The sequence below is a fragment of the Chionomys nivalis genome, chromosome 6 (assembly GCF_950005125.1).
Source record: "Chionomys nivalis chromosome 6, mChiNiv1.1, whole genome shotgun sequence".
Classification (NCBI taxonomy): Eukaryota; Metazoa; Chordata; class Mammalia; order Rodentia; family Cricetidae; genus Chionomys; species Chionomys nivalis.
Window position 1 is genome coordinate 37,443,592 of NC_080091.1, and position 23,071 is coordinate 37,466,662.

A 23,071-nucleotide genomic window follows, 5' to 3' on the forward strand; every position below is an offset into this window, starting at 1 on the left:
TTTTTAATGTGAGATAAAGTGGGTTGGGCAAGTCATGGGAAGCAAGTCAGTAAGTAGCACCCCTCCATGGCCTCTGCATCAGCTCCTGCCTCCAGGATCCTTCCTATTTTGTCTTGACTTCAGTAATGAACAGGAATATGGAAGTATATGTCAAATAAACCCTTTCCTCCTCAACTTGCTTTTGATCATGTTTTATCACAGCAATAGAATCCCTAAGACACCTTTCACCTTCTGATGAGCTCCAGCAGGAAGTACAAGCCAGCTGATGTTTATAGACCATGACTAGACGAGTGAACCCTCAGCACACTGCTTGTGGGAAGGTTTCAGAACATCAGCTACAACAGGAACCAGGCCAGGGCAGCTATGAAACCCAAATGCAGAGTCTGTGTCCCTCCCTCGGATCCCTGGACCCAGAGTTCTGAGTGTGCCTGGACCCATCTGGGTCTGTCCAGGTGACTCCTTTCCAACCCAGGGAGGCTTCTGAACACAGAATCTAACTGGCTGCAAAAGTTCAGCCATTTAATAACAAGAGCTCCCCACTCTTATTCCACAACAGCACCCTGAAAATTATGGGCACAGCTGTGTAGGAGGCTGTGGAAAGCCAAACACAATGAGGATATCAGTCAGACTCCTGGAGGAAGAACTGGGCTTTGTCCAGACACCGGCACGAACTTCATGGAGGCTAGGACTGGCCACACACGACCGAGTATGAGGGTGCTGGGCTGGTGCTCAGGTGCGTGTGCATCCCACTAGCTTCTGCCATGTCCAGCTCCCAGGGAGGAACGGCTGGAGCTCACACAGGCCTTGTCCTCTTGGCCTTTTTCTCAGACCTCACAGCATCATCATGGGCTTTCCTTTTCTCCGCCAGCTTGTTGGCCTGTGAGAAGGAAGGAGAACTCAGGATAGGATAAAGAGCAAGCAGAGAGGGATGGATCTCTTCTCTTATGGGGGTTTCCCTTAGCAGAGTTTCTAGAAAAGCTAACAAGCAAATAACCAGAGACCCCGACTTGTACCTCAGGGTGAAAGAACAGAAGTCCTACCATTGCCCACACAGCACATTTTACAGCCCACAATCTCCAGCTGGGAGATTCTAGATCGACTCCCGCACTAGCTCTGGGGAAAGCGAATACCACTCAGACCTTTACTGAAAGCTAGCAGAGAAGGCACAAGGAGACTCCTTCCAGGACCACAGGTGATGCTCCTAAGAACCATTCAGAGGGGGTAGGGTCTGCTCTCTATTTCCTGAGCATGACCACCAGCGGAAACAGGTCACATCGTACAATGGCATGGAAAGACCTGATAAACTACTATGATTTCTGTGTGTGTGTGTGTTTTAAGACAGGGTTTCTCTGTGAAACACTCCTAGCTGTAGCTGTCCTGGAACTCACAGAGACCCACCTGCCTCTGCCTCCCAAGTGTTGGGATTAAAGGCATGCACCACCATCATCTGGCTATGCTGTTATTTAAGATGAACCTGGTGCTCCCCTGCCCTAAGGCAAGGTTGCTAGCCACTCTGGAGGCCTCAGTACACAATTGCTTTGTTTTTTTCTTCTTCTCCTGCCGGCCCTCCTCAATTCTGTGATCAAAGCAAGTGCTCAAGTACCAAATAAACTCCCAGTTAACACACACTGAACAAGCACACAGGAGCTTAAGAAAGACTTCACGAGTCTGCTGGGCTAGGCCCATCCTCAGGACAGCTATGGATATGCTATGCTGCTTAGGGGACTCTCTAAGATGAGTGAGGCCTTGGCTTCTATTCCCAGCTGTGTAAATCCAAACCAAACACACAAAACTCCAAAGAAAAGAGGCCTTGGCCAAATGGGCCAGGTTAGCTCAACCGTGCAGATGTGTGGGGGCCTCATCAGAGAGCAGAAACCTACCTCTCGGATTTTGCGCCGTTTGCCAAACATGATCTTTTGGTAGAGGTACTTCTCCCGCTTTTTCATCATCATGATCGCCAGGCGCTTGGCCTCACTTTCCTCCTCCTGGGCCAGTCGCTGCTTGTCTTCCAGTTTCACGGTGCCGGCCACCACCTGGGGCTTCTGGGGAAACATCGCAGCTGCATGAGCACTTGGCCTTGTGGGTAACTGGCTGCTTCCCAGGCAGAGCTTTGTCCAGTGCTTCCCTACCTTCCCTTCCAGACGCTGCTGCTCCAAGGCTGATAGGTGTGCCTCCTCCTCCTTCTCTGAATCAGCTTCCACATCTTCCTCCTCCTCCTCATTTTCCCCCGCATCACCATCACCTTCATTGTCATCATCTTCATCGTCCTCATCCTCCTCTTCCTCTTTCAAGTCTCCTAAGACAGTAACTTCTGCATTCCAAGGCAGCTCAAGGATGCTCCCCCAATGGCCCCCAACAGCTTTCAGAGACCCCAGCTGAGTGGCCTTCAAATAAAACACCCTTGCTACCCATGCAAACACTGACAACACTGGGTCATTCTGCTCAGCTACTCCAAACATCAATAGCAGACTAACATTGCAAATGCTTGAAAGGCTGAGGGCTTTCTGTTCCCGCTGTCCTTTTCTCTGGAGCCTGCCAACTCTGTAGCCAAGGGAAATGGCCAGCTTGGGCACGGGAGCCAGGGCCACCAGAGAAGCCTGTCCATACTGTTACCCATCCTTGCCCAGCTCACCTGGGTCTTCTCCCCGCTGCAGAGCCAGCAGCTTCAGCTTCTCAGGGGGAATGTAATCTCCTTCCTTCTCAGACACGAAGGGTGAAAGGTGTGGTGGCAGCTGCACCCCAGGGAAGTACTCTGCCACAGGGAGGAGGAGCCGGGCATTCACACAGTCAAACACCCACTGGGGCTGTACGTAGTATCTGATGGAGAGTGGCCAGCAAAGTCAGGTCACAAGGGAACAACCAGAGGTACCACCTCATCACCAGGGCCTAGGAACCCCCACCCCCAGAGGGCATTTGAGGGCTTTGAGAGTCTACCTGCCAATGATGGGGGTTTGCTGCCCAGGCCGATCAACAATCTGGTGGGTGATGCAGGAGTCTGTGATGTCATAGGTGGCTCCAATGCACAAAGACTTGTCCCAGGATACATCCCCACCAAAACTCCTACAGACACGCAGAAAACCTGTAAGCCTTTTAGGCATGAGCTGCCTGCCCTGGAAGCATCCCTGAACCTACTAGCCACAAACCCACCCTTCCAGGAAGTGCCTTACCCACCCCAGAGCCTCCTGTCTGGGATGACATCTGCAGTCCTGGACCAGAAAGAACTCAGCTAGTGACAGAACAGCTCTCCCCTTAGCTGAGTGCTCTGGAGGTGTCTGCCTGTAGGCTCTGCACACACTGCTTTGTGACGAGTGGAGACACCCTTATGATGTTACCAATACACCACTAGGCTAGGATGGAGACTGGACTACTGTACAGTCACAACTATGGGCTCCCCCACCTGATGATGAAGGCCAAGGCTTCACGGGGCACCTCTCGGTTCAGGAAGAACTTTAGGCCTTCAAAGAGTTTCTTGTGCTTTTCCTGTGCCTCCAGCTCTTTCCTGCGACCTTCCTCCTGTGCTGTCATCTCCTGCAGGGAAGGGGCCAAGTGTCACACCACTAGGCCATCCAGCTCTACCAGAAGGAAGCAACTGGCAGATCCCAGATTCTAGGTGATGTCCCCCCGCCCAGTCTCATCCCATGTATTCCTGGAAGGCAGCACCCATGCTTACCCCATCAATAGGAAACTCATCGGCCTCAACCTCCTCTGTAGTAGGCACCACCACTCGGGCCAGGCTGGCACTGAGGGCTGCTAGTTTCTGTAGGTGGGAAGCAGAGCTGCAAGGTGGCCTGCTTGCAGGTGGAGAACCTCATCTGGACGTGGGATAGGCTGGAGAGCAAAATCAGCTCCAGGCCACATCTGGGTCAGTCATAAAAGTAAGTCCTAGAACCACCTACCTAGCCAAATCACTCACTATTCACGGGATAGAAAGGTGTAGGGCCAGTGCTCCTGAAGCCCATCTTACCTCCATAGAGCTCTCGGAGTCCAGAGCATATGTGTCCTCGCTGACCTTTGTCTCTGCCTGGGCCTGACCTTCAAGCTGGGAAGAGGGAAGAGTACACCTACAGCCCCTTGCCTCAGTGTAGGATAGGAGGGTTAGGTGAGAAGGTGTTAGGGCTCTACCTTGGGTGGGTAGTGAAGGTTGAGTGACTGGTAGAGGCGGAAGTTGACAAAGCCCAGGAGAGTGGTGTAGAACTCAGTGAAGGTGGCCATGACCCTGTAGTCCACGTCTGTAGGATGCTGGGGAAATAAGAAGACACATCAGCAGTGTTAGCACAGGGGTGGAGGTAGGTATTATGCCCACAAACCCACGGGCATCTTAAGCACAAGGGAGGCTCTGGACAGAAGCCCCAAAGGCTATGGGTCCATGGAGACCAGTGCCAGGTTCCCATGTGGTAAAGGGGAGCCAGGACAGAGACAGGAACTGGTCCACAATGCTCCACTGCAGGTGGCCCTGCCTCTCCCACTCCTCCTTCAATTATCAGTGGGACCTAGACAGAGCACACACCTTGTCCATCACCCATCCCAGCATGAGCCTAAGATCTGCTTCAGGGCAACTGGGAGTACTGAGGCAGCCTTCCCAGAGCCCAGCAAGGCCTATGTGTACAGCTCAAGGTCCATAGCCCAGAAGAGGTGATGACTTCTACTGGCCGAGGTGCCTTGGAAAGCCAGGTGTGGCTAACAGGACTCAGTCCACCCACACCCTGAAGAGTGTGTGATGAAGCTCAGAGTTTAGCATTTCCGTCTCAGACCCAGCCTAGGCCTAACACTATGTTGAAGCAGAGGTAGACCACCTTTCCCAGCTGCCACCCAGCAGGCAGAAGTGAATGGCTTCCCTCTGCCATTACCACAAGGAGCTGATCTACAGACTGGATCAAGTGTCTCAACTCTGGATTGGTCCCATCCTCTAAAGTCAGAAAGGCCTACCCAAGAGCCCCACCAAGCCCTGCTAACCACCACGAAACACTTCTAAGACATGTCAAATTGATAATAATCACAACATCCCCTCAGCTTAGGGCACCCACAACTCTGAGCTAGCTTTCCATCTTGCTACCAGGCAGCAGTCTATGCCACCAGGCTTTTCCTGATAGGCACTGGAGCACAAACTTCATTTTCCATAGTACTGAGCAGGGTAGGTACACTCTGCCCTCACCACCACCATTACCCCAAGACCCACTTCTGTATGCCCAGCATCGGCTGCCCAGGGGAAGGGCACATGAGGGTCCTTGCGACAACTACCCTCTGCTGAGAGGAAGCAGTTGGCAGCAAGCTGGGAGGAAGGAGACATGGGCAGACCATGCCCTTCCCCCAGGGCCAGCTGTGTGGAGGATGGCCCTCACAGGGCCCTATTCACCACCCCAAGAACACACAAAGAGCAGTCTGAGAAGCATGGGGGTTTGACATCAGAAGGAAGGAAAGACAGAAAGGGCCAAAGAAGTTAGGCAGGAAGGAGGAGGAGCAGGGAAGGAAGGGCCATGTACACTGGCTCCCCAAGCCTGCCTCAAGGAACTGGAAAAGGGACGGATGAACTCCAAGGCCACCTCTTGTTCACAGACAGAAGCCCCACTACCAGTTCACCCAGACACGGCAGGTTCCAGTCTCAGGCACCCCTGCAGCCCACTGAGCACAGAGCCTTAGGTCTCTCTGACAGCTGTTCTCTATGCAAGGTACCAATCCCTGCTTAATGAACAGGAGCGAATGAGGGAAAGTAGATCAAGAACAGTCCACAGACCGACAATTCAGGGGGCAAGCCCAGCTAGGACTGACCTTCTGGGGGATTGGGAGCTAGCAAGGCTTCCATGGAAAGCAAAACCAGACTCCTCTTAGCAGAGGCCTAGGGACAATCCTAAGCACTTACAGATAAGCCAATATAAGTCAGTGCCATGTGCTAAGTACCTCTCTTGTGCTCCCTTCCCTGGAGTCAGCAGGGCTCCAGGCTGTGGGGGGATGGGCAGAGGACACAGGAGCGAAGCATTTTTGTTGTGGTGTGTCAAAGGCCGAGTGGGAACAAAGACCCCAGTGGGTCTGAGAGGAGGGCTGGGCTCTGCCACCTGACTCAGGTGGCAACTGTTCAAAACACTGGGTATACACAGCCCCCGGAGCTACCCTCACTGCCTATTCAATCACAAAGGCAGCTACCCATTCAGTGCCAGGTCCTTTCAAGACTTCTTTCCCCTGAGAAGATAAGAACGCTATTAACTGAGGCAGAAGGGTGAAGGACCATGCTCAAGATCACTTAGCACAGTGGTTCTCAATCTGACTTGCCTAAGGCCATCTGCACACCAGATATTTACATTATGATTCATAAGAGTAGCAACATTATTCATGAAGTAGCAACAAAAATAACTATGGCTGGGAGCCACACAACATGAGGAACTGTATTAAGGGGCCGCATTAGGAAGGCTGAGAACCACACTCTAGCAGAAGTGCTGGAGTGAGGTAAGCCTATTTAGGATCAGCCTGTGGGTCTGAGTGCACATCTGACATTGAGAATCCTATGACTGCTCCAGCACTACTGACTGACTGGGCTGTAAAGCACATATCCTACCCTGCCCCCACACACTCCCCCACCCCTGCACAGCAGCCAACAACCAAGAACCCAGCAAGGGCTGGACTCCAAAGACAGCACCCACATCTTTTAGGAACAAGCACAAGGCACCCCCCCACCCCGCAAGGCACACTTACATCATGGGAGAAAGCATAGGGTGCAATCCATACGATGGGTTGGCCCAGCACCTCAGCCTGATAGTAAATGCCTTTGATGGACAGGAAGACCTGGGGGGTGGGGGGAGACAGTATGAAAACCAAGGGCTAGCGGGAGGACCAGGGATCCCAGGAGAACCTTAGCTCACCTTGCGCAGGGCTCGGGCAGCAATGACGTAGTGCAGGAACTCCACAGTGAGTCGGCGACACAGTTGAATGGTCTGCACATGGCACTTCCCTGTCCGTGGGAAGGTGGAGAAGAGGAAGCACATTGACAGGGCATCATCAAGGTCCCTCAGAGCATCGATAAAAGTGGGGTACCTGAAAGGTGGTGAGAGCAGTGCACATGAGCCCATTCTGTTGGGCTCCAAGGATTTCTACCCACTCTGCCTCACCCCAGCAGCTACCCCAGAGACCTGACACCCAAGCCAGGCACTGCCACAGCTCTTCCCTGACCCAGTGGTAGCAACAACTTCCCCAAGTTGACCAGGCACCTGGAAACAACTCTATAGTGACTGAAGAACTAGGGTACTCCCAGGGAACTCTGATCACCTCAGGACATAGCACAGAACCCTTGACCACTTGTTATCTTTTTGTGAACGAGGGGACACCAAACTGTGGTTCTCTAACTCTCTTTGAAAGTGCAATCTTCAAAGACCCACGAGAAAAAGGGAAAAATGGGAAGCTGGAAAAATGGGAAGCTGGACTAGTGGGCCAGGAAGAGTAGGGCTGCTTTCCAGCAGCACCTGCACCTGGGCATGGCTACAGGTCACTTGAGTGGGCCTTGTCTTCCTATTCCTCAGCACCCAGATCCATGTAATTGACAGAACCAATGTAAAATGCTGGCACAGGGACTACGTCCAGTTAGAATAATTTCCAGGAACCCCACAGTAAATGAGGAAGCGGTCAAAGTGTCACTTGGGTAAGAGTCACCACTGCCTTTGACAGTTTCCAAACAGAGGGACAGAAGTGTAGGACAAAGTGAAGACACTGAGTCACAAGTCTTGATACATGGACTCTAGTCCCGTTCTGAGCTGCGACCCTAACTGGGTCACTAGGCCTCTTCTAGCTCCAACTTTATCTAGAAAATGACACTGCTGGACAAAATGCTGACTTAAAATAGTGTATCGTTAGCTGGGCAGTGGTGGTGCACACCTTTAATCCCAGCACTCGGGAGGCAGAGGCAGATAGATCTCTTGAGTTCAAGGCCAGCCTGGTCTACAAAGTGAGTTCCAGGACAGGCTCCAAAGCTACAGAGAAACACTGTCTCGGGTTTTTTTTTTTTTTTTTTTTTTAAAAAAAAAAGGTTATCTTTAACCAGATCTAGTGGTATATACCTGTAATCCTAGCCAGCACTTGGGAGGCTGACCTTATCTCCAAAAAATCAAACTAAAATCAACCAAACCAAGCCACCCGTCCATCTACGTCTTGTGGCTCTAAACACACCCTGAGCATGGCTGCATCTGCATAGGTTTCAGTTCCCCTCCTCCAGCCAGGCTGCCCTAGAGCTGCAGGACATCTGAACCACATCCCAAGAAGCTTCATTTGAAGAATAGGGTCTGCCAGGAGTGGTGGTGCACCCTTTAATCCCAGCATTTGGAGGAGGACCTCTGTGAGTCTGAGGCTAGCCTGGTCTACATAGTGAATTCCAGGACAGCCAGAGCTATCGTGAGAGCTTGTCTCCAAAAACTATAAAAAAAAATCTGAGCAGTGGTGGCACACACCTTTAATCCCAACACTCAAGAAGCAGAGGCAGGCAGATCTCAGTGACTTTGAGGCCAGCATGGTCTACAGAGTGAGTTCCGGAACAGCCAGGGCTACACAGAGAAAACCTATTCCGTACAAACACAAAACAAAAAGGATGACAATGATGATGATTTGCCTTGCTATGAAGAGCTCTGAAGGGCACACGACTACAAATGGTTGAGGTCCCACGCCCCAGACAGAACTGTTTACTGCAACTGAGTTGAGAGGTCTCAGGTCAGCAAAAACAGGCTAAGATGAAGGGAAGCCTAGCATGAACTTAGCAAGTGATGGGACAGCTGTCTAGGTTCCTGAGACAGAAGTCAGGAACCTCCCCCAGTCTCCTTGGTGCCTCAGCTTCCTAACTTACTAATCTGGAGGACAAGCACACACCCTTTCTGGACTATTGGGTTTTCTATGCGCTTTGGTTCTGGCTGAGGAGACCAGATGTTATTTCCTTTATGAATGAAACCAAGGTCAAGGCTCTTCCCTATCCCAGGAAGTTATGACCCACCACCATTTTGGAACTGTGCATGCCTAGGCCTTCATTCTATAAAATGGACACTAGCATAGGGTTCTGCACTTGATCAATTCCAGGTAAAAGTGTCCTGCGATGCAGTAACTATTATGAACACTGAAGACTACTCAGCAGCAATGCTGGCTTCTAGTCATTAGATACCAAACACATTCCAAACTGTAGAAGCTACAAGGGTCTTCAGGCATTTGCCAATTCTCCTGAAGAGGAAAGATTCACTGATTAGCCAGTGAAGGGGAGGGGCTTTTTGAGAAGGTTGAGTGAGGAACCAGAAGTATGTTACCATGCCTTCTAAGTCTGTAGTGTGGGAACTCATGGCTCTGGCTTTCCTACCATGGGGCCTTTGAACTTGTTGCTGCCTCTACTCATGTGCTCTCCTGCCTGGTTCAAACAGGCCCTTTTCCAGGTCTCTCTGGGCATGTAATCAATGTACCCAGTTCTCTGCATGCTGCCTTACAGCCTTTACTGTACCCAGTGCAACTGATAACCACGACACTCACGTGCCAGCGTGGTTTTCGGTCTAGCGCCTCCAAAAGGACGCGCACTCTGCCAGTCAAGTCTTTCCTTGCCCCACTGCATCCCCAGCACTAGGACAGCACTCAGCAGCAACCGCAGCACGCTGAGGAGCATGACTCACCGCTCCTTGACAATGTGGTCAAGTTTGTAGTTGGGTTTGTTGTCCTTCAGGCGCTCCACAGCATTCCACTCGCTCTTCCCATAGGCTTTGCGCAGCTTCCGAACAAACACCTGGAAGGGGAGCAGGAGCCATGATGCTGTGGCATGGGCTTCTGAGCAGCTCGTCCATGGAGAGTGAATACACCAGACAGATTGTCTCAGTGTCTTCTGAAGCCAGCCACAGCTACTGCCTGTGCCATCAGGCCCCTAAGGCCAAGCTCTGCCAAATAGCCAAGTCCATGGAGCTCCAGATCCATAATGACCAGAGGCAGCCCAGGGCCCCTCTGATGATGCACAGGTATGCTGACACCACAAGCCCACCTAGGAAGAGCCCTGTTTTGCATGGAGGTAGATCATGGCTGGAGGGCTCGTTTTTAGACAGCACACAAAGCTAGTTGTTGACCTCTATGGAAAACAAGCTACCCAGAAAAAAACCAACTGAGATAAACTTTAAGGCCACATCTTCCAAACCAACGGATGCTCAAAACCAGCCCCAGGGCTCCTCAGAAACCCAAACAGTATGTGGATTATAAACAGCAGGTCTTGGACACACTTCCCACCACTTGCCCACTTCTAGCATTGTTTGATGTGGCTGCTGCCCAGTCTCCTGCTACCCACTAGGTGGCGCCCATTCTTTAAAAAACCCTGTTTCCAGCCAGAGGCAGCAGCTTAATTTCAATTAGTCTTTCCACCCTCTGCACATGATGGAAATAGGTTTCTGCTGTCCCTGTGGCATTTAGCATTAATGTTTCTCTATGTATGGAACTGAAGCCCAGGTGCCCTGGGAGCAACCCCACAAAGAATAGGAGGGCTTGGGAGCAGAGAAGGCACCAAAAGCCCCTGACATGGTACCATTTCTGCCTTGGGGGCAAATAGTCATAATCTTGGAGGGGAGCAGAATTGGTTAACAATTATATGCAGGTCCGGTGCAAATGATTATTAGGCAGGTCATCTGAGACATTCTTTTGAGTTACAAAGCTGCAAACACAAGAAACACAAGAAAGAACCAAGGCCTCACCTTGTACTCTCGGAACTTGTTGACGATGGGCTCATGGAGGAGGAATTTAATATCTTTGATGAGGTAAAATGTTCGGGCTGCTGTGGAGCCCTTGTTTACTTTCTTCTTATGCTTGGGCTCATGGGGATAAATGCCTTTCAGGATGCACAGCCGCCTGGAAGACAAGCCACCGTTAAACCAGCAAAGGCAGAGCACTGGCCACAGTGCGCTAGAAAGCAAGCGTGACCAGGAAGCATGGGAGTTGGTGCTTCACCACTCAAGTGAGTCTGGTGGTCACAAGTTCCTAAACACACAGCGCAAGCAGACTGTGAGAGGCGCGTCAGTGGGAGCAGACAGAACAGCCACAAAGGATGCCATACTGAGAAATCAACATTTCAAACATATAGAAGGCTGCATATAGAGAGACAGCCAAGTAAGAACACTTGTTCTCCTGGCACCCAGGAGACTGAGGCAGGAGGAGCATACGTTTGGGGCTAGTCTAGACTATGGGCCTTTGTCTCAAACAAGAAGAAAAACTGGCTTGGGGATATAGCTCAGTGGCAGAGTGCGTGAATAGCATGTGTGAGGCCCTTGGTTCAGTGACCAGTTCTGCAGAAAACAAAACTAAAGCAAAAACAAAAACTCTTCAAATCAGTAACAAAAGCCTGTAACCACCACACCCCTCCCCACAACAGACCGCACACAGAGAGTGGAGGTTGCAGCAGTCAAGATTAGCCTGATGGGAGGACCCACAGACTGCAGAGACATCTGGACTTGATTCTACAAGGAGAGTCCCCAGTTGTAGGACTCAGGAAGCCTTCTGTCAGAAGGGAAACAGCAAGGGGCAATGACCAGGCAGCTGGATCTGAAGAGCCAGTTCTCAGACTGCAGCTGACAAAGCACAGCCCCCTAGCAAAGCGAGGTGAGGCAGAGGAGAAACATCACAGGACGGCTGGGATGGCTCAAGGCAGGCCAGGAGTTTTCCCTGCGCATTTATGCCATTACCCAGGCTCCCAGACCCTAGTATGCTCCTCTCCAACCTCACCTGAAATCAGGCAGGCTCAGCTGCAGCTTCTTCCGGGCTTTATTTCGGGTGATATAGTTGGTGGCAGAGCCTCGTTCATACTTAGGGAGGAAAAAAGAAATCTGTTAGAGCAACAGCAGTGAGTGACACCCAACTCTGGGAAAAGGGAATTCTAGAAACAGCTAAGTGAGTAGGTGACAGACACAGATTTCCAGGATGAGGACTGCTGTAGGGAGTGAAATGGCCCGCCCAAAGGAGCTCTATGCTGTCCTTGGATACTTGCATCCACGCGATGCTGGGGTCTTGACTTACGCAGCACAGCTCTACACCTGTCTAACATACGGCGATTCCACAGTTTATTTCACTCAGTTCCCACAAGCCTGTGGGGTAAGGGCCATTGGAATGTCCATTTCCAGCTAAGAAACAAACTCTGTGCAACTGCCCATTCAAGCCACACAGCTTACAAGCTTGGGTTAGGTCTCCAAACCCAGGTCTGAGTTTAGAGCCTGCATGCCTAACTAATCCTCTGTTCATAATCTTATTTGTCCCTTTTTAATCACCAGCCTTTTCATATGGACCACAGGCAACCATTCATACCCCCCACAAGCGCATAAAATGTTACTACTACAGACTAACAGAGTATGTTCCTCAGGAGGTAGACGAAAACCACTGTAACATCTAAGATATCCCCTAGCCATGTTTCCCCTCCCACAGGGGTGACACTACTCTAACTGGAAATGCTTGTCTTAAGCCACACACCATTGCCCAGCACCCTCACCCTCTTCATTCACCAGAAAGCAACCAAGTTCAAAGCATTAAGCTAGATGCTATGAGGGTAAGGAAGACAATAGGCCTGGCTTCTACTTGCCTCCAAGCAGCAGGTGGTCTTGTCAAATATCTGGATTATCTGTGTTAAGAAGCTGCCTCTCATACACATCAGTGCTAAAGAGAAGTAGCATCCTATTCCAAACAGCCTAAAGCACTAACCACCTGTGTCTACTCCAAAAAAAAAAAATAAATAAAAATAAAAAAAAAGGGCTGGAGAGATGGCTCAGCGGTTAAGAGCATTGCCTGCTCTTCCAAAGGTCCTGAGTTCAATTCCCGGCAACCACATGGTGGCTCACAACCATCTGGATTGAGGTCTGGTGCCCTCTTCTGGCCTGCAGACATACACACACAGACAGGATATTGTATACATAATAAATAAATAAATATCTAAAAATAAATAAATAAATAAATAAATAAATAAATAAATAAATAAAACCTTCCTCTGCAGGGAGACAGCAGGAACTTCTGAACCTAGGTCTAGATCTAAGGAGTCAGTGTCCCCTGAACTACCTATGTTATAAACAACCCCACAGACATGAAGCACTATTCATCCTTTCTGCACTTCCACCAATCCCGATGAGCACACAGTGGAAGAAGAGAACGGTCTCCTACAAGTTGTCCTCTGACTTCCATATGTGCACCGTGTTTCTTGGGGGCACACACATACATACACACAAAGTAAGTATATGCAAAAGGGACAAGTATTTCCACTGAGCCAGTCATGGTGGTGAACACCTAAATTCCAGTACTCAGAAAAGAAGAAACAGGACGAAAATGAGTTTCAGGCCAGCCTGTGGCATACAGTGAGAGCCTGTCTCACTACTAACTCCAGTGCTAGAAAACAAAATGTTTCCCATTTTCCCGTGCCACATGGATCTCTTGTTACTGCGCACTGCCATTTTAAACATTAAACCTGGTTCACATGGTGATTTAACTTTTTGGATTAGGGTGTGTGTGTTGGACAGTACAACATTTTTCTAAACACCTTACAATGAGTAAGACAAACCATTCCCACAACAAATAATTTGGCCTCAAGAGTCAAACTGTTCTGGAACCCAGTGTAGGATGTTACAGCTTGCTGCTGAGACATCTCTACTTGCATCTTAAGTACAAGTTTCCCTTTGTATTTTGGGACAAGGTCTCACTATGTAGGCCTGACTTGGCCTAGAATTTGCAACGTAGACCAGGCTAGCCTCAAACTCATGGAGATTTGCCTGCCTTTGCCTCCAGAGTAAAGTCTTCCTTCTTATAGTTTATAGCTCCAAATGGCTACTAGCACTTGCTGGATGTTTAAGAAAGTGTTAGGTTAAAACAAATTTGGATCTTTCTTCAGGGTCTAGCCTGGGAAATGGATGGAACTTAAAAAACAAAAACAAAAAACCCAAACATACTTAAGGGAGGCAAACCAGACCCAGAAAGGCAAACATCACATGCTCTCTCTCACTGGAGGCTGCTGGCCCTACACCTTCAGATGTGAGTATATATCCTGCGGTAACTGCAGAAACCAGGAGAGTAAAGGGGCCAGTGGGATGGGGGGTTGGGAGTGCACAACAGAGAAAGGAACATCAGGGAACAGTGATCAGACAGAGGTAAATGGGACAAATGGGGAGGGGTTCTAAGTTAGGGAGTGGGGAGATAGATGCAGAAGGAGAGGAGGGTAAAATAGCAGTAAGGATGTCTGATAAAGTCCTGAGGGACTCTTTACAAACAGCACAAAGCAATAATACAGATTAAGCCTGTGCATAAATATACACATACCATTTAAATGAAATTCTCTCATCTGGGCTGACAATTCTCCCTCCAAGAGTCAAAGACCACCCCAAAAAAACCCCCAACCCCAGGCATGAAAAGCCTTTTTGGGAGTTGTTGGTCACATTGTTCAAGTGACTTCCAAAACATGACAGGCTTTTGCTGTTGCCCTTGGTTACATACATGAGATGGAAATAAGTCCCCACTGCTGAAAACACTGCCCACTTCAGATGCAGGGATCAGACATCACTCAGCTGAAACTGACCTGACTGTCTAACTCCCCGAGTACCAGGAGCCATGCAAGCTTCTACAGGAGGGAAGCAACCAGCAGTCCTACCCAGCTGTGCTATCCAGGAACCACAACAGCAATCAGCATGGCATGACAACCTGAAGGGTGCAGTGGTATGAACACCACGGCGTAATGAACAGTTTTCTAACTGGACCTCAGACCCTCTAACACAGGGAAATCATGCCCGGTAGTGGAAAGCTTGCCGCTACTTGGAGCTAGTAAAGCCACCAATCCTGAAGGTAAACCTACAACTGCAATACTAAAGTTGATTTCCTAAACCAGCATAATCCCTAACTACAACTACAAAACAACCCCCACACCTAAGGCTCAAGGATCATTGTGGAAGAAGGGATGGAAAAATTCTAAGAGCTAGAGGATCAGTGCATTTGTTGAGCCTGTGTCTCCTAAGAGTGTCAGAAGCTATACCCATAAGCCTCACCAACACGCCCAAATGAACAGAACACGGACAGCAGATTTGCCAATGTGGATAGAAGACAACCCAAGAGACCTCAGCCCTACACAAAGAACTGCAGGCAACCAAGGAATGCTGAGTGGGAAGAACACACCAGTTAGCTACCAATACCAAATGGTCAGCACTGAAAATATGCACGCACAGACACGTATGTACGTACCAACAATTACTAAAAAAAAAGAGGGGGGCAGGATTTTGAAAGAGCAAGTGGGAGTACATGGGAAGGTTTGGAGGGCAAGAAAGGGAGAAATAATGCAATTATATTACAGCCTCAAGAATAATTAAAAATCACAACAAAACAAATTGGTATCAGAAACTTGCAAGCCAAAGGACTTGAGCCACCTCACCTTCCCCTTCCCCATCCTGGAGTCCCTTCATGCCCAGGTATTCTCCGCACAGAAGCAAGAATACTCAGATCAAGTTACTTTAGTTGTCTTCTCCGCTCAGAATAACCCTAAGCCACACATGACACAGCCCCCAACATCACCTACATGGGAACTCACTTATTCACTGTCTCATAGCCATGTTGATGTCTTTCCAAAACCCTGCACACAGCCAGACTTTACTGCCTACCAGCCTTGGCATTTAGTTTCCACTGCGGCTTCCTTCACTAAGTATGTCTGAAGGAGAAAAGGAAAACAGCAGGCTTTGGCATCATCATTGGCAAGCTTACTTAGGAAACACAGGTTACACAGAAATAAGAAACTCTGTCTAGGCTGGGTGGTGGTGGCACACGCCTTTAATCCCAGCGCTCAGGAGGCAAGCAGATCCCTGTGAGTTCCAGCCTGGTCTACAGAGCAACTTCCAGGACAGCCAGAGCTACACAGAGAAACCCTGTCTTGAACAAACAAAACAAAAAACTATCTCTGATCTGAAACAGAGCTAAAACTGAACTATTTTGTAAACCTGCTCACCGTTTCCTTCTTTTCTGAAAACAAAAACAGAAACAAACAAAAAGAATACACACATACCTGCTTTCCACCAATATTATCTCGGACAACAAATTGTTTGCTTAAAGGTAAAATTAACCAGAAACCTGAAAATTTCAGTTTCTGTAAACTTGCTTAGCTCTGAAGTCTCGTTTGGTCTAAGGAGTCATCCTAAAATAGAGATTGTGACAATGCCTAACCCTATAACAATGAAACATTTCTGCCGAAGCCCGGGCCTCTTTAAGTTACGGGTGGGTGGATGGGTGGTGTCACAGCTGCACGCTGACTAAAGTTTGCTGTTTATCTGAGTGCCGAGAACTTCTCGTCGGGAAAGGTGGAGGACACCCCAAGCCTGCACTTCCATGCCCCACACCCACCTTAAGTGTTCTGACAGTCCAGATTTCCATTGAAATGTCAGAAGAGAACCTCCGAAACAACACTAATCGGATTGAGTCTGTTGTTACTCTCCATCTTACTGCTAGCACCTCGTTAGCTTTCTTTAGCGCGCACTTAACAATTTCTGTCCACTGTATTTTTGTCCAACGGGAAGTGACTCCGGGAAAGCGGGGGCCCCAGCTGATTGCTTACTTCTCAGTCCCCAGTGTCCAGAACCGGACTTGGCTCAGCCGAAAAAGTCCTAAGTCGTAATGATGAACTTTATGTCCGTGGCTCACTCTTTTAACTGCCGGTTGGCGGCTCTGCGTCTCCACAACTCCTTCCAGAGAGAGCACACGTTTCCCCGGCCTCCAGGGGCCTGCGCGCAGCAGTTCCACCCCGGTGCCGTCTCCTGACCTCTCGGTCCCCAGCGGCCAGGAAGAGTGACAAGTCCGAGGTCCTACCACCCCGGGAACCACTCACCTTCTTCTTCTCCAGACCTCCCATAGCTCCACGTTGAGAGACCCCCGAAAGCCGCGCGCACAGGCAGCGCTACTTCCTCGCGCACGTGCCCCACCTGGGACCCCGAAGGACCCCACGCCGCCGGTTTCGGGCTGCCCGAAAATATGCCTGTGCGAATGCAAAGAACGTTAGGCTTCTGACGACCTCTTTATTTACGACAAAACTTTCTAAAGCGCAATCATTGGGGTTGCTCTTTCTGTACTTTTCTTATTTGCCAACTCTATGTAGACAAGCTTTAAATAGCGTGGAAATTTAGGCAGTTTTAGGACCACCCTAAATACAGTTGCTTGACAACGTGAGAGCCGCATTGCATTTCGGGATAGAGCAGGACCGAAGGCTGGGCGACCGCCCCGGAGCCTTCTGGGTTGCTGAAGGAACCGCATTTCTTAGGTGAGAGCAGAGTTGAATTGTCGTGGCAACGGTTGCTAGGCGTTGTAAAACCTGGCTGGTCAGGCTTTACCTTGTTTACCTGAAGTTCAGCTGCTCCTAGTTTGTTTGTTCATGTTAGGATAAGATGGAACAAAGGCCTACTTTTTTTTTTTTTTTTTAAAAAAACTACCTACGGCAGAGAGATTTGAGGAACCACTTAAATCTGGGGGAATGGGTTAAGACAGAAGAGGTAGGTCTCTGAGTTCGAGGCCAGCTGGATCTATGTTGTGAGTTCCAGTACATCGAAGGCTACAGAAAGCGACTTTATTTAAAAAACAAAACAGAAAAACAACAAAAAGAAGCAGAATGGGAGACTCAACATGATGGTGGAAGCCTGTAATCCCAGCACACAGGAGTCTGAGGCTGGGAAATCACAAGTTCCAGTCCAGGTTGGGCTAGAGATACTGTCTCAAAACAACAAAACCAAGTAAAGTACACAAAGCAGGGCTAGGGTGATGACCAGTGGACAGAATTCCTGACATGCAATAGACCTGCGCTCAGATCTGCGACACACACATAACAGTTGCAGTAACAGCCGGGCAGTGGTGGTGCACACCTTTAATCCCAGCACTAGGGAGATAGAGGCCGGTGAATCTCTGAGTTTGAGGACAACCTGACAACCTGGTCTTATGAGCAAGTTCTAGGACAGCAGGGATACAAAGAGAAACTTTATCTCAGAAAAACAAGAAACAAAGGGCAAAACAACAGCAACAAATCTTTGTAGTGACAGTGGGGCTGGAATCCCAGGTCTGATGGGATGGAGTGAGGATTCGGTGATCATGGGATAAGCAGATCCCTTAAATTTACTGACCAGTCTGCCTAGCATAACAAAATCTAGTAGCACTAGGTTTAGTGAGGAATTCTGTTTTCTTTCTTTCTTTGGTTTTTCGAGACAGGGTTTCTGTGTAACAGCCCTAGCTGTCCTGGAACTCACTCTGCAGATCAGGCTGGCCTCAAACTCAGAGACCCACCTGCCTCTGCCTCTTGAGAGTTGGGATTAAAGGCGTGCACCACCACCGTCCGGCCCCGGAATTCTGTTTTCAAAAAAGAAAAAAACACCAGCTGGGCGGTGATGGCACACATCTTTAATCCCAGACCTTGGTAGGCAGAGGCAGGTGAATCTCTGTGAGTTCGAAACCAGCCTGGTCTACAGAATGAGATTCAGGACAACCAGAGCTACACAGGGAAACCTTGTCTGGAAAAAACAAGAAAACACCCAAACATTCAACATTAAGACACACCTGAACTTATAGGTGCACACACCCAGATGAGCACTCTTAGTGGTACATCTCTGAGGGGAACAGGTATCCTAGCGGTCGGGAGCCAAGGAACACCACAAAGTCACACCACACAACAAACATTCACAGAAAAGATGTATTGGGAAAGACACAAGATAGTGAGTGGATGCTTCTGCTTGGAAGAGAAGCAGCAAAGCACTGAGCAGGACACAGGCTTTATGCAGGGTTTCTTGGAGGAGAGGTAGAGCTTTCCAAGGTGGGGTTGGTGGGATTCTGTAGCCTAGCCTGATCTTGTTTTTTTTTTTTTCTTTGTAGGTGGAGCTTGGACATTTGCCTCTTGTAGGGCTGTTAGAGTAGTCTAGTAGTGCCTTGCCACTTGTACCTCAAGGGGCTTACAAACACTACACGGGCATACACACACCTAAAGTTGAGCAGAGTGAGATAATTTATGGAGTATTTCTAAATGCATATTTAACACAGCTTAAATAAAAGCTAAACAAAGAAGTCTGTGTTGGGACTGAGGGCACGGCTCTGTAAGATAAGTACTTGAGGGCAGTCATGAGGACTAATTTGGATCATCAGAGCTATGTAAACGAAACTATAATTCCAGGCCTCCTATAATAGACAGGAGTCAGATGCTGGAAAGCTCACAGGACAGCTAGAGTATACATCAGTGAACAAGACACTTTGCCTCAAGCAGTGGAAGGTGAAGACAGATACCTGTTGGACAATATTATTTTTAGGTGTGTTACTTTTGTTTATACTGCATTTGATTAACTATAAATCTGTGATTCTTTGCCTGTCTAAAACACCTGATGGTCCTAATAAAGAGATGAACGGCCAATAACGAGGCAGGAGCAAGGATGGGCCAGGCTAGCGGGCAGAAAGGATAAACAGAAGAACTGAAGAGAACAAGGAGTGGAGGATGGATGTCAGGGGTCAACCACCCAGCCACCCAGTCGATACATACAGAAGTAAGAAAGATAAAAGCCCAGAGGGAAAAAGAGGACGGGATAATAGAAGTTAAGAAAAGCTGGCTAGGGGCTGGAGAGATGACTCAGTGGTTAAGAGCATTGCCTGTTCTTCCAAAGGTCCTGAGTTCAATTCCCGGCAACCACATGGTGGCTCACAACCATCTGTGAAGAGGTCTGGTGCCCTCTTCTAGCCTGCAGACATGCACGCAGACAGAATATTGTATACATAATAAATAAATAAATATTTAAAAAGAAAAGAAAAAAGAAAAGCTGGCTAGCAACAAACCAAGCCAATGCCAGCTATTCATAACTAAGAATAAGCCCCTATGTGTGATTTATTTGGGAGCTGGGTGGTGGGCCCCTCAAAAAAAAATCAAAGAATAAAACGTCACACAACAAATACCTGAAGTTACCATCTGCTCTCCACATTCGTGCAGGGCACACATGTACCTGCACTCACACACATGGACACACTACACATACACAGTATAAACACACATATAAAAAAGACAATTTCCATGTTTTCCTTAAGGAACAATCGTAAGATTCATATATTCATATCTGATTTAGGTGCTTGTTATGTGTGTGCAATGCAGAAATATAGACCATTTGTGTCTTTTCATAAATTTATTTAATGAAAATAAATTTATTTTTTATTAAGTGGCAAAATTTATTTAATAATTTCACAAGTATTTCAGCTTCTTTGACTACAACATATCAAACTGGTCCCAATTTTGTTTGCTGGCTGGCCATTGGCAACCAAGAAAGGCTACAAGACAGATGACGTATATGCTGACCTCTCTACAAGGGAACAGCTCTGAGACTGGATGAGACAGGATAAATATTGTTGGCTACAGAGTCCTCATGACAGTTTGCTTATGCAGTCCAAATAGACTTATAAACTTAACAGATGCCTTTTACCTCAAACATAGAGAAGAAAATTATCCTCAACAGATGTGTGCACACTGCATATTCCATGCTTTTGTTGATGTATATATACATGCTACCTTTAAGAGTTTGTGTGTTTTCAGAACAAAAGGACCAGACACCAATGAAGACAAGACGCCCAGATGATCAACCTCTCAACAACTTCAAAGTGACTAAGAAAGTCCAGCCTCACAGACTACCCCAGCCAGGACTTCAGATAAGCCCTGCACTTTCCCATCACACAGAGACTAGACAGCAAATGAATGGCTAGTTCTCCCAGAACTTGACCATTATCTCAACTTTCTCAGGGTCCCCTAAAGATGCCATTGCCCCCCAGATGTAACAGCTTCTTGGACCACCAGCCCCCAAATCATGACACAAAGACATATTACTAGTCATGAATGCTCGGCCTTATCTTAAGCTTGTCCCACTAGCTCTTATAACTTAATTTAACCTCTTTCTCTTCATCTACGTTGTGTCTTGGGACTTTTTTACCTTTCTTTCATTCTGTATGTCCTACTCCATGTCTGATTGGCTGGCATCTGGCTAGCTGACTGGCCTTGGGCATCTCCCTTTTTTTCTCCCTCATTCTCTCTTCTTCTCTTGAGTCTAGATTCCTTCTCCTACTCCTTCCTCTCTTTGTCTGCCTGTCCTGCCTGTCCCTCTACTGCCTAGCTACGGACTGTTCATCTTTTTATTAGACCAATCATGTGCCTTGGGCAGACAAGGTAAAACAGCCACCCATCTTTACATAATGAAACAAATGCAGCGTGAACAAGTTGTACAGATTGGCAAACAGGACACAAGGGAAGTCAACTGTCAAACTTTGCCAAGAGAGGGTAGGCGAGTCCTTCAAAATTCCTGCTTCACAGAAAAGTCTGACAGATATTCTAGGCCTGTAGGCTGAAGATGAATGCTCCAACATTGCAGAGGAACCTTGGGTAACTGTCCAGGCAGCCAACTGTCTGTCAATTCTATAGTTTTGGAAGTTACTTACTCTGTCCTTTCTGTTTACTCAGGCAATATTTTATTCTTCTCATGTCTCTGATGGGGTTGAAGACTAGGTAGCTATAGTTCTACTGTTTACTTTATTACCATATTCAAAAAAGAAATTCAAAAGAGAGATTTAAAGTTTATAAAGGTTGAGAGACATAAAAATCTTAATTTGTTTATCCAAGGATATGTTTTAAAATCTAAAATTATATTTTTAGATTGATAATACAAGATATAATAAAAAATGACTTAGGTACAAAACTTTGAACTCATCAAAATAGGATAGATAATAGAGTACTGTCTCCAAATTTGCCAAATATAAATGGAATGGACTTTGTGAATGAAATTCTTACCTGATAATTGTTCTTATTGTATATTCTTACTATGTTAGAGTTAAAACCTTTCCTTTTTATTTAGACAAAAGGGGGGAAATGTTGCAGGATATTTGATCACACTGTGTGACAATGTGTCTCTGTCCTTCCTTGCCTGTTTAAGGCAACTTCTGATTGGTTTAATAAAGAACTGAGTGGCCAATAGCTAGACAGGAGAGGATAGGCAGGACATCTAGGCAGGGATAGATCACCTGGGAAGAATCTGAGGTGGGGGTTTTCACCAGCGAGACACAGAGGTGGATGTGTATTATGGAGGAGAAGTTTTGAGCCATGTGGAAGAATGTAGGTTAATATAAATGTGTTCATTTAAGTTATAAGAGCTAGTTGGGAATAAGTCTAAGCTAAGGCCAAGCTTTCATAATTAATTAAAAGTCTCCATGTCATTATTCAGAAGCTGGTGATCCAAAGAAAGACTGGTTACAGTATAGTGATATATTATTTGTGTTTTAATAAGTAAAGTTTGCCTGATTGATTTTCTGATGTTCAGCTTGAACCCCAATATCTGTCTCTGGGTTTTTATTATTCATGCTATACTACAGGACCTCATTATGTAGTCCATACTATCCTTGAATTTATGATCCTCCTGCCTCAGCTTCCCAAGTACTGGGATTACACCACACCCAGATAAATATTACTAGTTATAATTTATTTCCAATTTACTACATTCTGGAAAATACAATACATCTTTGTATGAACATCCCACATTTATTGCCACTTTGTTGTTCACTTAGATTGTGAACAGACACATGAAATGTCCCTGTCTTGTAAATGGTCAGAAAATCAAGGGTCTAGGACCCTCAGGAATGAGGGTTTAGCTACACCGTTGGATGATATCATCAAGATCTACAGGATCTTTTAGATCATCTGTGGAGAACATCTAATATTAATCCAGCACAGCCCCTGAGCATGTGATTGCTAGTCAATATGCATGTTGTTTTACTGCTGCCCCTGAGCCCAGCCCAGTGGTTCTGGCCCCAGCACCAACCAGGAGAAACCTCCAGCAGCAAGTTCAGTCTGGTCTTGGGTTATTTTCTTCTGCTGGAACTCTGTCCTTTTTTTTTCACACCTGTGAACTGTACAACGTGTGCTTAACTCTTAACTGTACATCTTTTGGATCTGTTTCATTAAAAGAGAAGGAAGAAGAAGAAGAAGAAGGAGGAGGAGGAGGAGGAGGAGGAGGAGGAGGAGGAGGAGGAGAAGAAGAAGAAGAAGAAGAAGAAGAAGAAGAAGAAGAAGAAGAAGAAGAAGAAGAAGAAGAAGAAGAAGAAGAAGAAGAAG

The 23,071-nt window shown here is 47.6% G+C and overlaps 1 protein-coding gene across 1 annotated transcript; it reads right to left on the minus strand.

Moving 5' to 3' along the window:
- Nucleotides 1-505: 505 nt before the first annotated feature.
- On the minus strand, nucleotides 506-16,913 carry Pes1 (pescadillo ribosomal biogenesis factor 1). Its single transcript, XM_057772640.1, has 15 exons — nucleotides 16,802-16,913; nucleotides 11,698-11,777; nucleotides 10,674-10,827; nucleotides 9,618-9,727; nucleotides 6,852-7,023; nucleotides 6,685-6,774; nucleotides 4,123-4,239; nucleotides 3,965-4,039; nucleotides 3,671-3,757; nucleotides 3,398-3,528; nucleotides 2,935-3,060; nucleotides 2,633-2,817; nucleotides 2,130-2,296; nucleotides 1,881-2,042; nucleotides 506-877 (listed from the first exon to the last, which is right to left on the minus strand). The coding sequence occupies exons 1-15, from the start codon at nucleotides 16,823-16,825 to the stop codon at nucleotides 794-796; spliced, it is 1,764 nt and encodes a 587-aa protein (XP_057628623.1). The 5' UTR covers nucleotides 16,826-16,913; the 3' UTR covers nucleotides 506-793.
- Nucleotides 16,914-23,071: the final 6,158 nt, after the last annotated feature.